This window comes from Pleurodeles waltl, chromosome 11 (assembly GCF_031143425.1).
Source record: "Pleurodeles waltl isolate 20211129_DDA chromosome 11, aPleWal1.hap1.20221129, whole genome shotgun sequence".
NCBI lineage: Eukaryota > Metazoa > Chordata > Amphibia > Caudata > Salamandridae > Pleurodeles > Pleurodeles waltl.
The window spans coordinates 969,379,731-969,395,432 of record NC_090450.1 but is presented as its reverse complement, the minus strand read 5'-3'; the positions used below and the strand labels follow the sequence as shown (position 1 = coordinate 969,395,432).

The following is a 15,702-nucleotide window of genomic DNA, read 5'->3' as shown; positions in this document are numbered from 1 at the left end:
TGGCGGACATGCAAGTCTCTGATAGAGTATATCAAGTGACTCTGAAATTAGAAGGGGACATTGACCTCATTGTACACGCCATCTTTTGGGACCATGTGGTAAAATCATATGATGTTCTGCTGGCCGAACAAGATTGGCCGCCTGACTTTGTTCGCGAGTGTCCAGTGGGGGAAGAGGTTATTGCACCTTCCTTCTCACCACTTGTTCCGAGAGAACTAGCGGAGTCCTATAGTAAATTATGGGCTCTTGCACAGGCCCCCGCTCTATATAGAATTAATGTGGGGTGGGATAGACAATCACCTTATCATGTAATTCCAATAAAGGGCGAACCTCAGCCGCAGCCGCAGTATCCTATCAAATTTGAAGCAAGGGCATCGGTTAGGAATATTCTTACACAATTGGAGTACCAGGGTATAATTGAGCCCTGTGTCTCACCGATGAATAATCCCTTATTTCCGGTTGCTAAACCGGACCATTCATATAGGATAGTGGTGGATTACAGACATTTAAATAGTCATACACGCACATATGCAATACAGAATTCACATAGCGCAGCGCTTATGAATAATATAGTGCGTAACAAATACAAAACAACGTTAGATATCTCGAATGGATTTTTCTGCCAAAATATAGTGCCCGAAAGTCGGGACTATACCAGTTTCAGTGTGTTTGGCTCTCAGAAAAAGTTTAGTCGTTTGCCTAAGGGGTATAAGAATAGCCCAGGACTGTTTTCGGCTCGTGTGACTGAAATTCTGCACGAATTGGACCCTGAAGCGTTATCATATGTTGATGACATATATCTGACAGACGATGAGATTCTGCAGCATCTAAAGCGTGTATCACGTGTTGTTGTGGGGTTTGCTGAAATTGTCTATAAGTTTAATTTTAAGAAATCGAAGATTGCCTTCCTCAGCATCATTTTCCTGGGATATGAGTTGTCGAGTGAGGGCAAGAGCTTAGCGCCTAATTTTTGGGAGAAATGTGCTTTATTGCAGCCTCCTTATACGGTTCGGAAGCTCCAGTCATTGTTGGGGTTTCTGAATTTTGGCAGAACTTACATTCCTGATTATGCTACGCGTATAAAACCCTTATACGAGTTGATTCGCCTGAATTTTTCGAGTAGATTTTGGACGATTGAGCATACACATATCCTACAGGATTTGCAGACTGATCTCTTAGCAGTTAAACACTTACACACACGGGACAATAAGACACATTTAGTCATCAGGGTGATACCTGGGGCTGTTGGGTTTACATATGTCACCTTTAATGAGGGTGAGACTGTCCCGATTGCATACAAGTCCCACTTGTATTCTGCTGCAGAACAACGATTTGCACAGACTGAGAAAATACTCACTGCAGTACAGATGGCTGTGATTAAAGAAAGACTGATTGCCCATGGCCAACGCATTATTGTTGTTTCCCCGATTCCGGCCTTAGAGGCTGTTACAAAAGCGAGTGTCCCTAATTCGAAAGCTTTACACCCGCGATGGATACAATGGGCTACGTCTTTGACAGCCACTGATGTAGATTACATATTTGACCCTAAACTGCAGACTCAAGAATTTCTTCAATATGAAATGGAGTACCCAGTTCCTGCAGGCACATTGCCTATTGGCCAATATCAGGTGGTCATGTATACCGATGGCTCTGCGCAACCAGCGGTTGGGACTAAACAACAGTATTCTGCTGTGCGGTGGTGAGCAGCACTATGGAGGGGGAAGTGTTGTGCCCCCGACATACTTATACTAAAACCTCGGGAGATTGCACGGCACAGCTGGCTGAGCTCAAAGCTCTGTTGTTAGCGTTGGAGCACGCGGATCCGGCGAGTTTAACTTTGCTGGTCTGTGACTCCTACTACTGTGTTCAGTCTTTCAATGAATATCTACACTATTGGAAGTTGAATGGGTTCAGAGATTTTAAGGGCAACACCATTAAACACAAATTGTTGTGGGGTAAGGTTGCGGATCTGAAAGAGACGCTTCCTAAGGTCCATGTTGTGCATACACTTGGACACCAGCGCGTTGGGATACACGTTGCTGGGAATACTTTGGCTGATGAAGCCGCGAAGTCGGCAGTGGCTGTTGCCACTGTGGCCGCAGTGACTCGTTCGAGTTCCAAACCAAACACAGAGATTTCGGCTGCCATAAAAGCTACGGCTGATGGCACGCCATTTCCTCAAGGATTTCCTTCCAAGTATCGTTACTGCTTGAGTAGTGCGTTCAATGCTGTTGTTAATATTCCAGGCATTGGTGTACGTGATTTACCAAATAAAATTGAGAGACCTCGATTAATTTCTGCAGCACGAGGGGGTGGCATCTGCACATGCTGGTGTGGCTGCCACTATTTCGCTTTTACAGGCTCGTTACTGGTGGCCTGGTCTCTATAAAGAGACAAAGCAATATGTCCTTTGTTGTGATGTTTGTCAACAAATTAAAGCTTCATCGGCTAGACGCCCGCAGCAGACGCCCCTTCTAATTTCAAACAAACCTTTACAGTGTGTGTACTTGGATCCTTGTGGTCCGTTGACCCCAGACAGTGCATACAAATATATCTTGGTTGCTGTAGATTCGTGCTCCAGATTTGTGTGGGTCTGGCCACAACGCTCGGCTGACGCTCGGACTGTTATTAAAGATTTGCGCATCTTTGTCGATACGTTTGCAGTTGCGGCTTTTCATTCGGACCAGGGCCCTGCTTTTGCCTCTAAGGCATTCAGGGACACCATGGCTTCGTTGGGGGTCCAACTCCAATTCTCGTCTCCATTTCATCCCGAGGGAAATTCTGTCGTGGAGCGTTTAAATCGTGATTTAAAGCAATCCTTAACGGCCAGAGTTATAGGTACGGGTCGTAGTTGGCTAGCCCACCTGTATGGAGTACAGCGAGCACTTAATAACTTGCCTAGAAGGTCACTGGGGGGTTGTACTTCATATGAGTGCCTGTTTGGAACACAAATGTATGTTCCTGATCTAGATGGTCCTGGTGTGGAGGCGGCAGATACGCCCTTTGACATAAATGATCGTGTCACTGTTTTGCAGGATTTACAACAATTCCGTGAAGATAACTCTTCTGCAGGTGCTGCCTCCTCAGGAATTAAGGATGAGCCAGTAACTCCTACTGGTTGGATACCCAGGATTGGGGATCTAGTGCGTAAAAAGGTGGCAGTAAAGAAAGAATTTGGTCCTTCTTATCGACCTGTCCCTGTGTTAGGGGTTAGCGGCACAAGAACTGTGATTTTACCGCCGCTGCAAGGGGCCAAAGGAAATCGCTTTGTTTCCATTGATAATGTCAAGTTACAACATGTGGCCGATTCTGCACAGCAGACCAAGAGGCACACCCAGTAGTTCCGGAATCCCTCTCACTACTGGGGAAGAAGTCCCGCTGCAGGTGATTTACACTGACGCTGTTTCCTCTCCGAGCTTGGGGAGGGTGGAAGATGATCTTGCGATTGTTCCACAGACGACGATTAATTTGGAACCTTTTGATCAAGTTGCTGTGCGTTCTACTGATGTTTCTGAACATGTGGCTTATAGTGTGCCAAGGCGAGAGCCTCCATCTGCTTCTTTGTTCACAGTTGCACCTTTTGCAAGAACTGCCTCTGGCTGCTTCAACGACACTGATGATGCAGTGTCCGGCTCCTCGTCCTCGATGTCTTCGGTCCGAGGTCCACGTAAGCTGCTGTGTTGGCTTAAACGCACATATTTTGTTTTTCCTTGGAACTATTTGTGGCTTTTTTTGGCTGTTATGACTCTTTTTTTGTGGTTGGGATTTGTGGTTACTTTTTTTCTAGTAATACATGGTCATTTTCTTCCTGAACGATCTGACATTGAGCACGTGGAGACTGTGTTAAAACCACATTTTTCGTCTCATATGGTTCGAAGAGACTTGTCCAATGTAAACATTTCTGCAATACCGATTCCAGATGGGATTGTGTGGGATAAAGTAATGTTTGATATATATGGTCCCACTGAATTGATTCAAATACCGTATGTCCTCAAGTTATCAATGAACGATATTGTTATACCAGGCATGGTTTCTGATGATTGGGATGTGAAGACAGTAGATTCTATGCTGACAGACTTGCAATATTATACTGTCTATAACGATGAAGATGCTTACCTCTTTAGAGATAATCATGGTGAAATGTTTTGCTACAACTATTATGGGCACCACTTTATTCATAAAGCAAGTCGACCTAAGTCCATATTTGATTATGTGCAATGGGAACATTGCCCAACTCCTCCACAGGGGAGTTCAAAAACGTATTATGATAAATTTGCATACTTTTCTGGGAATAATCAACAAAATGCTAAGTCTTACTATTTTAAAGTTACTCCGTATGCTAATAAGCAAATGTTATTGACCGATACTAAATTACTATATTCAAATTTGTTTGTGTCTAAACTTTCGGTTGAGGGGTATGAATATTGTTTTAAGACTGTTGATTTGAAAAGTGTCTGGGGAACGAAAAATTTGCAAATGCAGGGCAGGGACACATTATTTAGAGCATGTATTATCCCTGTGCAGATGATTTTCCTCAATGACACCGTACAACAGACTAGCTGTTTGGGCTTGGCAACGATTAGAGAGTTGAATTTTCCTAGTATACCTGTCCCTTCCAAATTGAACAATTGGCAGCGATATGTTAATGCTACGTTTAGTGAGTTTACACACTGGGTCCAGAATGGTACGCTTAACACTTCATTGGTACATCCGGGCGGGTGGTTATTATGGCCTGTAGACACTAATAAGTGTCATCAACGTTTTGTCACCTCTTCAGGGGGGTTCAGGACTAGTAGGGCAGACCCTCGTTACATTTCACCAGAACATGCTGATATCATAACTACATACAGCGTGGGAAAGCTTTGTCAGCAATGGTTGAAGTGGTCCACGCTGGATGCAGTTAAATCACATCTCACGTTACTGTCTAATGATACTGACTTACAAGAGTTTTTGTCAGGACCTAAGGTACCACGGAAGAAACAATTTTTATACGAGGTATATAATGAGATTTGGAAGCTTTCACAGCAGGAGGCAGCGGCCCGGTTGGGGCAAATTGATCAGGAAAACCTGATGCAGGCTTTGTCTGTTGTAGATAATGGCATGCATACCCTTTCTGACCGTGTTTACACAATTGACAGCATCGTTTCCTCTGCTATAGACATTATTAATTCAGATATGTCTTCTTTATATCATGGGCAGAGTCAGACGCGGTCCATCATGCAGCTGGGTTGGACTCTTCAGACCTTGAAGGCAGGTCGCGTTCCGTGGCAGCACATTCGTGCCAGAGAGATCTTTGTCTCCTTTAATTTAACTCGTCAACAACAGCTGATGGCTAAAAAGGAAGCGACGTATGTCATGTTGAATATTGAAAAATTGGAAAAACTGCCTTTCACGGTTGCTGAGATTCCGTCAGCTGAGTGGTTGATTCATGGGGTAATTAATCTGCCTATCTCCACTCAGCAATTTACTTCTTGTTTGAAGCACATTCCGGTGGGTAGATATGAACGGTTGGGAGACGGTTACATACACGAGGTGTTCTATACAGATGTATTAATGGTTTGAGGGAGGTTTTTCATAGCGGTAGTGAATGCGGAACTTCTGTCAGCCATTCCATGGTTTGTAAACAGCTGTCCTTGCACGGAGCGTGTAACGCTTCGATTGCTAACTTAGCTTGTTATCTGAAGGGAGTTCCAGTCCCGGTTATTAAAAACACCTTCCAGGTGCTTTCTAGCGGCAGTTACATTGTTCTTAACAGCGAACACTGCTGTGGCATGCGTGCCGGAATAGTTTACGTTGTCGTTGTCACCAAGGCCATTACGTGCTGCGGGAATGTGTTATTTCCCCCACTCAAATTAGGGAGGTAGCGGACATCTGGCCTCATATTGCTACTTCCAAGGTTAATTTCGACAAGTTGAGTCGACTGAAGGCTTTATTGTTTCAAAAGCATGTGGCCCTTACATCTGCTAGCGAGACCTACGCACTACAGGTGGCAAGGTCATCAGCGGAAATACAGTCCCTTTTGAATACTAACTTTCCGAGTCACTTTGGTGAACTTGTGGGATGTATATTTAATGCGTCCAGCACTGCTGGAATTGCAATTTTTTTTAAAGCCATTGGTGTAGGTTTTGCTCACACATTCTCTTCCATATTCGGTTTGATACCTTTGGCTATACACTCTATTTTCGGGAGCATTTTTGAGGGTTTCCCGATTACTTTGGCTTTATTGGCTGGAGTCTTGCTATTGTTGCTATTTTTTCGCAATGGCTGTCTAGCCACAATGAGATCCTATATTGCTGCTTCCGTCAGCGCAGCTGTGTCGTGAACGCATGATGCAGCATTTTGGAGCGACACTCCTGGGACATTTGGAGTGTGACTGGTCTCTGTCATTCCGACCAGTTTTGGATTGTGTGCAACCCGTGTTTCGGTGCCTTTGGTGCTCGTTTCAACATGCACTGGCTTTCTGTCTCTCACTGCAGCGCCCTCCAATGGTCGAAACTGATCTGTTGATGTTCCTGATTAGGGCTCATTCCCAGACTTGTGCACTACGGTTGCGTTTGCTTCGCGAGGCAGTTTATGAGATTCCCTTCCTGGAGGAAGATGGTATTGTCTCATTCATAGGCCCTGCACGGGGTGCCGCCCTGAATGGTTTTGGGGCTTTGGAACACACCTGCTCCATGGTACTTTGTGGCGTGGATCTTCCGATATTGACATATATCGAAGTGGAGGAACTCCTGCTTTCTCTTGCTTCTGTCTGACAATTGGATTTTTTCTCTCCTGCAAAATTGACATTATATTGCATTTGGCTTTATCGTCACATGTTTCCTAAATTTATGACTTTGTTGTCGTCTGACCTTGTCGAAATATATATAGATTTATGTATTGTTTATATTTGGGGCATACTTTTATGATATTGGAACCACTTGCTACCGACAAGGGGAGGGTGTAGTGTGGTTAGTTTTACGTATCCTTTGCACATTAGCTTCAGGCTTTAGGCTTTTGTGCACTTTGCCCTGGATGTATTTTATTCATTTGCTTGCAGCTTAGAGCCTCTGTGCACTTTGCTCCTACAGTTATTTTTCAAATAGCCGGTTCTACGGTCTTATTTTTTATTCATATCACACTGTTTAGCCTACTTCAGCACTGGAGTTCTCCATAACACATTCCTGTTCACTCTGTGCTTCAGTCAAGGATACAGTCTGGTACATTGCCGATAGACGTGGTAGGAGTTTAGTCTTTGGCATTCCTGCGTAGGGACATTTTGTGATCACGCTGACATGTTAGTTATAAAATCACTTCCTTGTCCCAATACACGCAAGAGGGAGATTCCGACCAGGGAACCACAACTAGACGCTGACTGCCTCGTTGCAGATGCTGAACCAAGATCACAGGCCTTTGCTCAGGTATGAGGGCTGATGTCTCCCCAGTGATTCAGAAAGGCAAGTTAGAAGCTTAACATGCTGTGCTCGAAATAGACCAAGCAGAGGGAGAGTAGAAACTATTAGACACCATGATAGCTTTGTTCTTATGTTTTACTCTCCTGGTGACTATTTCAATCCTACTGTGTTGTATGGTTCTGGTTATTGCGGCTCACGCCTTAATATCTAAAATGCAGTCGTTTTATTAAAACATTATATAAAACTTATATTGCCTTTGTCATTTGTATATGAGATCATACTGTAAATGAGAGAGTTGGTTTGGATCTGAGTGACCACGACTTCCCTGAGAAGTTCCACAGATGTCATGCGCTCGGCTGCCCAATCATCTCTTCCCCTTGGGAGAAATGAGGCACTGCTAGTTAGCCGGAGCAAAAACCGGATTTAGGGTGACAGACTTCCTTACACGTGGGTCCGACTCAGGCCCCCAAACCGTGATCGATCCTGCTGCCTAGAAATCCAGTAGTCTCATTTAGGATAATGAGAGCCCACGCGACACTGCTACCCATTGATTATAACGGGTACCGTTTGAGGCTACTGCCACAAGAAGCACCTCTGCACCCGGATGCCCCAGGGAAGACAGAAGTGAACTGTTAGTGCATTCTTGGACCGTGGCCCTACTTACCTTAAGCCCTGATGGACAGTCCTGGAAGTTGACTGTAAGTGACCCTAGGCAGTGAATGTTTTTCCCATAGGATAACATTACCACGTTCTAGGCTATCGCATCAAAGCTACTAAGTAAGTGTATTTTTGCAAGTTTAAAAATCTCTAATACTGAAAGTACTTACCTGATTCCAATGATCTTGGTGTCTAAAAATACATTAAAATGAGTGTTATTTGTATAAATTGGTGTTGGATTTCTTCTTTGACTCTGTGTCTCGCTTACTGACTCTGTGTATGCAATAGATGCCTAACACTCCACTTTGATTAGCCTAAGCTGCTCGACCACTCTACCACAAAACAAAGCAATTGAGATTATTGAAGAAAGCCACTGTAAATCAATAAGGGTCATCTAGATTTTTCCAAATAGCAAGCTTCCTACAAATGGGACAAAGGCCTCAAACATTCTTACGGCATAAGGAAATATCAGGAGTAGCACCCATTTCCAATCACTAAGGGCGGAACCAGATCTATAGCTCCTTTGTCCAAAGGAGCCTGCACATTCTGCAGAAAAATAGGGGAAATGGTCATCTGAAATCTGCTCTGATGAGGGTGGAAGATATGGAGAGAATTGAAAGGAAGGACAAGGAACAGCCTTGTTGGACTACCTACAGGACCCACCTGACAGATGTAATCGTTTGCCCACCTTGGAAAAAAAATAATTCTTATCCTGCCTCCCACGGCGTGGTCGTGTGTAGCTAAAGGTAAAATAAAGTGGCTTCGAGGCTACTGTCAAAAGAGTTGATACAGGGAGCTTCTCTGTCTCTGAAGACCTGGGCACTTACCACAACAGGACTAGGGTGGCATCACCTGTTTCTTTACTGTTGGGGAAGAGCAGGGTTTGTTGCAAGTGCCCACCAGCATGTTGGTTAGAGCTTTGTTGAAGGGCAGTAGGGGTTACGATAAACATTATCTAGAATGTAACACCTCTGTGAGGATGTTGTTTTTTACCTTTACAGAAAGTAACTGTACATCCAAAACGTCTGCCAACCGATGACCATAGCAAAAGAAGCAGATTCCTTTGTAGAAGGGGGCGAGGGAAGAATTCAGCCTCTGGTCAGGGGAAGTGTTCAGCCTATTAGCCTCTTATTTGTTCATATAAAAACTGTCATCATCACTTTGAGGGACAAACTCATCTTCATCATCATCCCCAAAAGGTGGTTGGCTATGGTCAGAGTTTGATTCGAAAAGCTAGTGGAGCACTTGAGGGTGGTTCTTTTGCAAGGGTAATGTTCTGTCAGAGTTAGAACGTATTAGTGCTGGGCGCATCAGCACTGTACCAGAATGTGGCGTCAGCAAAGGTCGAGAGGGATCCAGTTCACAGTGGGACAAAACATTAGGATTGTTATCCCCCTCCAGCATGGGGCCACAGTCAACACAGTAGAAACATGCAAGGATCATGGTGCCAGGTGTGGAGCGGTCTTAAAAATAAGGAAAACAGGAGTTGAACCTGAAGCAAGTTCAATAAACACTGACAGTCCCAAGGGTGACTTGCCGGCTGTACATGACTGGAGGCCTCTACAGATACACGGGGCCTGAAGTCATGCCTGAGGGAGCTGGGACGATACCAAGGACGCTGAGAATGGCCTCCTTGAACCTTCAATCTGTTGGAGCATCACTGACGCACCCAGAGATGCAGGATGTATCTGAAACACTGTGGAACTGCCTCCTCAGCAGGGAACCTGGAGTGAGACCGGGTGCACCTTGGCATTTTAAAGAGGACATGTTCCCTTGTACAGTGGATTACTGGGAAAAAGCTCAACTGACATGAAAAGGGCATGAGGTACATCTGGATCAGCATAAAAAGGCGTGGAATGAAAGGATGACGTCAACATGCTTGAGTGGTTCCTATATATGGTTACAGCTGTCAGTTCCAGGACGGAAAGTCAACAAGGAGTCGCACAGCGCCACCTACTGGCACACAAGTGTATGCTAAAATTCTCCCAGATCTAATCTGACACCTGGGGATATTCTAAAGGTGAGGAATCTACAGTTGGAAACATCCAACAGAAAGACAATGACACACCTGTGATGCTTATTCACAGTGTTAAAACAGACAGTGAAACAATGGACGATGTTACACTGCAATGCACATTAACATGCATACAGTCGCAGCCATGCATTCTCAGTGACATACAAAAGAGTGCACTTGACGCTTCAATTTGACGAATATATGTTCAATGAAATGTACATAATGTGCCAGGTGCAGTGACACAGGCTACAGTGCCCCCCACCACAATGAAGTTCACACACATAAACACGTGTAGACATGTAGGAATCCACTAACAAACATAATAAGATATACAGGGATAAACTAGCATACAAAAGATGGCACAAAAACACAGGAAAAAATGCAGTCAGGACACTATAATAATGTAAACATGCCAAGCACTGAAATCATAACCAGTACAATGAGGCAGGAAACAAAGAAATAACTTTTAAGTGCTATCAGCAATAGGGGCCACCTGAGGCGTGTTCTAGGACAAGAGCACAAGAAAGACTTAACAACCCTAGGGTAAGAGAGTACTGATTAGCTTCGCTGCTACACTAGGTTTGGAGGGTAAAAACAAGAGTTCAGATTCTTGATGCTTCGAATAGAGGCTTTGTGGGAAAGGCATGCACATTATGCTGCTAGATAAAGGAAGAAGATAACAGTCTCCTTTTTGATATGGAGCAACCCCGCCACGGTCACCTTGCTCATCCTTGGCAGCCCACACCATCAGATCAACGCAGGCAGCGTTCGCCTGGCAGCGCAGCTTCAGGGGGCCCAGCTCGCTGTGCAGCCTGTCCACGTCATGCAGGATCTTCTGCAGCTCGGCCTGACTGCTGTTGAACTGCTCCAGCACAAAGTCATGGATCTCTTTAACAAAGGAGGTTCCGAGGTCTGGAGAGGACAAAGGACACAGTCAAAACTCAAACAAAGGTCCATTAGGGCTCCCTCGAAATGTAGAGCAGTGTTCATGTGTCAGTACTAACTAGAAAGATTAAACAGTTGATAACCAGTTGATAACCTACAGATTTCACAATGTAGTTGCTTACCTTCAGGAATATTTTATTGATAGTCATCATGGTGCCCAGGAAACTACCTGTGTAAAAACAATCCCAAGCCCCAGACTGTACAAGAAAATGTTTCACTTTTGATGAATGTGTCCTAGAGACATCAAGGCAATACCAGGAGTAGAGTTGCAAGGGTCTTGACACTGAAAGTAATGAAAGTATTCCACAAAGGCACCCTCTATACCAATGGCCAGGATTCCACTCTCCACAGAGACAAAGAAGAGACAGAACAAACAGATAAAAGGCATTGCCTAATAAAGAAACTAAGACCAAAAGTTTATAATGATGGGACTAGGGAGGGTGACATTGTAATCTGCAAAAGACAGGTTGAACAAATAATGACGCCAACCTACAAAATCTGTTCTTCTAAAAAATACTAGTTTGGAAGACTTTCACTTCAGGTAAACCTGAGAGCAATAATCTAAAACTTTAGCAGGGTCAAAGAAGAACACATCCAAAAATCAAACGAGAAACAGTTTGAGAGTAGCACAACATAAGAGTGTGAAAGACCAACCAGTAGTGACTCTCATCAATAGATGTAACTAGGCCCAAGTCACTGTTTAAATGATGCCAAGAATAAGTCTAACCCTGAACAACGCAGAGAAAAGTTGTCTGTTCTGATATCACTGGTCAGTTCACCTAAATCTCTTAACAGTCTGATGTAGAACTCATTCAAAAATAAGATTGTGTACTTAGAGATCTGGCCTCACAAAATTAACTGCTGCTTTGTCCTGAACATCTAAGAACAAGAAATGGAAACAAATGAAAGCCTGATAGTTCCATCTTTCGTCTGACCTGGAAGAACGCAAAAGTAGAAAGAAACCAGACAACTTAGTGTTGGAAACATCTGAAAAATCAGTCACCATCTTGAGAATGGAGTGTGATTTCTACAGACCGAACCCTGTTCTGAGCCAGATGACAAAGCAAAACCCTCACCCAGTGAGACCAAATTACCACATGGATATAAGAAGTCATAAAACCAGATGTCTCAGAAGTGACTGCACTGGATGATTGAAAAAGCAAATCACTGACTGATTAAGGGAAATAATCTTCAAGAGTCAAGATGTCAATCCACTGAAGAGCCTTTACAATGCAATCTGATGAGACTGATTTTCTTTTTATCCAATGTTCTTCAGCCAATGAAAAATACAACAGAGTATTAAAAACAGATGAAGCATCGGCCTAGAAATTGGAAATTGAGTTTATTTAATCATTAGACATCTGAATAGCAAAACAAATATTGACCTTTAAAAGCTAAAACAAGCCTCCACTATTGAAAGGACCCTCATAAACACTCTTAGAACACAATTCAGGTCGAAGATAAGAGAGATGTACTGAGGATGCTGATTATCAATAGTTACAGTACTGGTAATGCTCTTCCTGAAGTGGAATGACACAGAAGAGGCGACTGGTACCAACAGGGTTGTTATCTCCTGGACTGTGCCAGTTCTGAAAACCTTACTTAGATGACTCAATGCTTCTTGCACTACAAAGTACAACACTTCACTGAGTGAGGGTCTCTTCAGAGACCTCTAATAAAATTTAGTTTAGTTGATACAGTTACAAATTGGATGCCGCAAACTCATTGTACAAAAAAAAATAAAAAAATAAAAAAAAAAGGCTCAAAAGGAACATTTTGGACAAGCTAATGCATGCATTCTGCCTAATCAGTATGAATAACAGTAAACAAGTCGAGGGGGTTGGTAATGTATCAATATGGGGTTGGCCCAGTCAGGCAAAAGAATACTTGCACATGTAAGGTTCCATATTTCAAGGTCGAAGCCTACCAGAGAGCACAGCTGCCTGGTTGCAAAAAAAAAAAAAAAAAAACTTCTAGGGGACATCCTGAAAGCTCCGTTGGGAATGCATTCCGCCCATTGCTAACCATTGGCTTTATGTTTTGTAACTCACATTTGCTTGCTTTCTATGGTGGCTTTCTTTGTTTTAGGCTGTCCAGCATGTCTTTGTCCCTCATGTGGAGTACAGCCTGTATATCATCTCACTGACCTATTTCTTGTATTCTTCCTTGAGTGCTTGCTTTCTGTAAACATCTGAAGGGGGCTCTTAAGGAGGTCAAACGGGTTATGTCCTGCTTCTCTCAGCCCTTCAATATCATTAAACCGTGCTGAAGCTGATAAAAGACTGAATGGGTGTCGGTACTACTTATTGGTAACTAGCTAGTGAAGCCGATCTCATCGCCTCCACTGTGCAAGTGTGGTTTTCGGTAGGGATGAAACTTGTTCAACCCTCCGATCCCTAATGCAAGGCACCAGTGCAAGCACAAAAGCACAGCATTTAAAACCCTCTCCAGGCAGCAGGCCCATAAGCCTTGTTTGAGCCTAAAGGAGGGGACAGGGTCCACACCTGCCTTTCACTTCAGCCCTTCTCCTTCTGTCACAGGCGGAAAAATATTGTGATGTCCCACCCACAGCCTTTCTCATCTTGTCACTAAATGAGGGTGTGACTAGTGATTGTTTTCACTACCCCTGCCTGTGACATATGGAGAAAGTGGGGAGGGGTGAAAAGCAAACCCAGTATTGTCCTTGGTCTCGTTCTCCTCTAGAGAATTAGACAACAATCTGGAGCCAGGTTAATTGCAGCAGCAAGTTGCTGCAGGAATGCTGCTCAGCGCTCCAAGTGTGCAGCAACATCCAAAGGACCCTGTCTGAGCTCATCATGGCTTTGCCACGCTTATGTTGCAGTAATCAGTGTGCTTGCCCTATCCAAGTTATATTTTTTGCAGAAGTGAGACTAGATTTCTGGTGAGCGAACTGGGGGGTCAAGGAGGTTATGGAGGCAACATGTAACAAATTAAAAATGTTGCTAGTAGGGAATTTGTGCCTGCTACATAAAAGAAAACATAACTTTCAGTTCTTTTCAGCGGTTTATTTGCTTCATATATAGTAGATAAACTGCATAGCTGCATTTTACTTTATACTTCTGGCAAACTAAAGTAAACAGCAGCAAAACAAAACCCTGCGCCGTGCTTCCCCTCTACTCAACCTAGCTCTGAGTAGCAACCCATGGATTTGAGCCCCAGCTACAGGGCAGGATCACGGAGGATGAGCAAATCTATATAATGGGCAAGTGAATTCATTACAGAAAGGCAAAAACAGAGATAGACAGCTGTGAGACAGAAAGGCTAGAGAGAAAGAAGCTTTTGGAGGGGGAATGAGGCTGACAGAAATAGCTATAGAGAAGAGTGTGATAAATGGAAACAGAACACAAGGAACAAGAGAGAATAAGGAAGTAAGGGATTGCAAATTAAAGGACAGGAAAATGGAGGTTTGACTGAGAGGTAGATGTGGGGAACCCAGACTGAGTGTAAAAAGCAGGGGTGAGTTAAAGGGCTAGAAGCCTTAGGGTTGAACATGTGTGGGAGTCAGTGAGATGATAAACATGAGAGACACGATCTCCACACCACATGCTTTTACACTCTGGGCCAAAAGGGCTACACAGACATTGAAAATGTCAGGCTCAGACACGAGCCCTGAGGGACCTCTTTGTTGACATGCATCGTTCAAGATGTAAAAGAGCCCAGACATGCATTTTGCATAGGACTGTCAAGAAAGTCTCTGAGCAGATAAAGCGCTCTGCCATAGATATCCGCAGGATGAAGTCTGCCCGTAAGCATAGCGTGGGAGTCACTGGCAAATGTTGCAGACAGATTCAGTAAAACAAGCATTACTGGGGTTACGACATACAAGGAGAGCCGGATATTGTCTGTGACTGCCAACAACGCCATCTCTGTACTATGTTGGGCTTGGAAGCCTGATTGAGAACGGTTCAGGATTTAATGTATCTCCAGAAACGACGGTAATTGGCTGTTAATGAAACTTTTTAGGATTTTAGCCAGCAGGGGAAGCAGTGAAATAGGCCTACAATTTGATAAAACTTCCGGATTTAAGATAGGTTGAATGGGGATACTACTAGTGCGCGTTTCCATTCCAATGACAGCTTTGAAGAGCTTATTGAGAGATTGACCAGTGGCGTAATGAGGGGCACTAGGTGTTGCGCTAAGCCGAAAACTATCGTAGGGGGACATGGATCGCAAAGGTAGCCTGATTTGACTTGGAATAGCAGTCGGGAAACCTGCTCAACAGAACAAAGATCAAAATCCCCAATGCACGCAAAAGCCTCTGGGTGTGGAAGGTTCTGGTCATATTCGATCTCTGAGATGGTTGGACAGATCAGGAAACTCTTATAGATGGTATCAATCGTCTCTTCAAATAAATCCGTAAGAGAATCATACAGAATTCGGGAGGCAGAAATGGCAGGGGCACAGCCATGGGGTTTCAGAAAATTGTTTAACGCTTTGTATAGCTCCCTAGTGGATTTACTCACTTGAGCTATGGACGCAGATGTATATGTTCTCCGTGCTGCCTTAATCATGTTATGGTAATTCATTAGTGCAGCCAGTTAAACTGATTTGTCAGTGAGGGATTTTGAGGAGCGCCATCTGCGCTCCAGACGTTTCCATTCAGTCTTTTCTAGGCGTAGCGCGTCAGTAAGCCATGGTGTATGACATCTGGAAAAGGTGGAGGCTGATGTT

At 43.9% G+C, this 15,702-nt stretch overlaps 1 protein-coding gene across 2 annotated transcripts in view; it reads right to left on the bottom strand.

Moving 5' to 3' along the window:
• PI4KA (phosphatidylinositol 4-kinase alpha) overlaps window positions 1-15,702 on the bottom strand; it is a 520,678-nt gene that overhangs the window by 417,987 nt on the left and 86,989 nt on the right. For both annotated transcript variants that reach the window (XM_069215218.1, XM_069215217.1), the window contains exon 11: window positions 10,786-10,977. In XM_069215218.1, coding sequence (XP_069071319.1) covers window positions 10,786-10,977 — 192 coding nt within the window. The remainder of the gene's footprint in view (window positions 1-10,785; window positions 10,978-15,702) is intronic.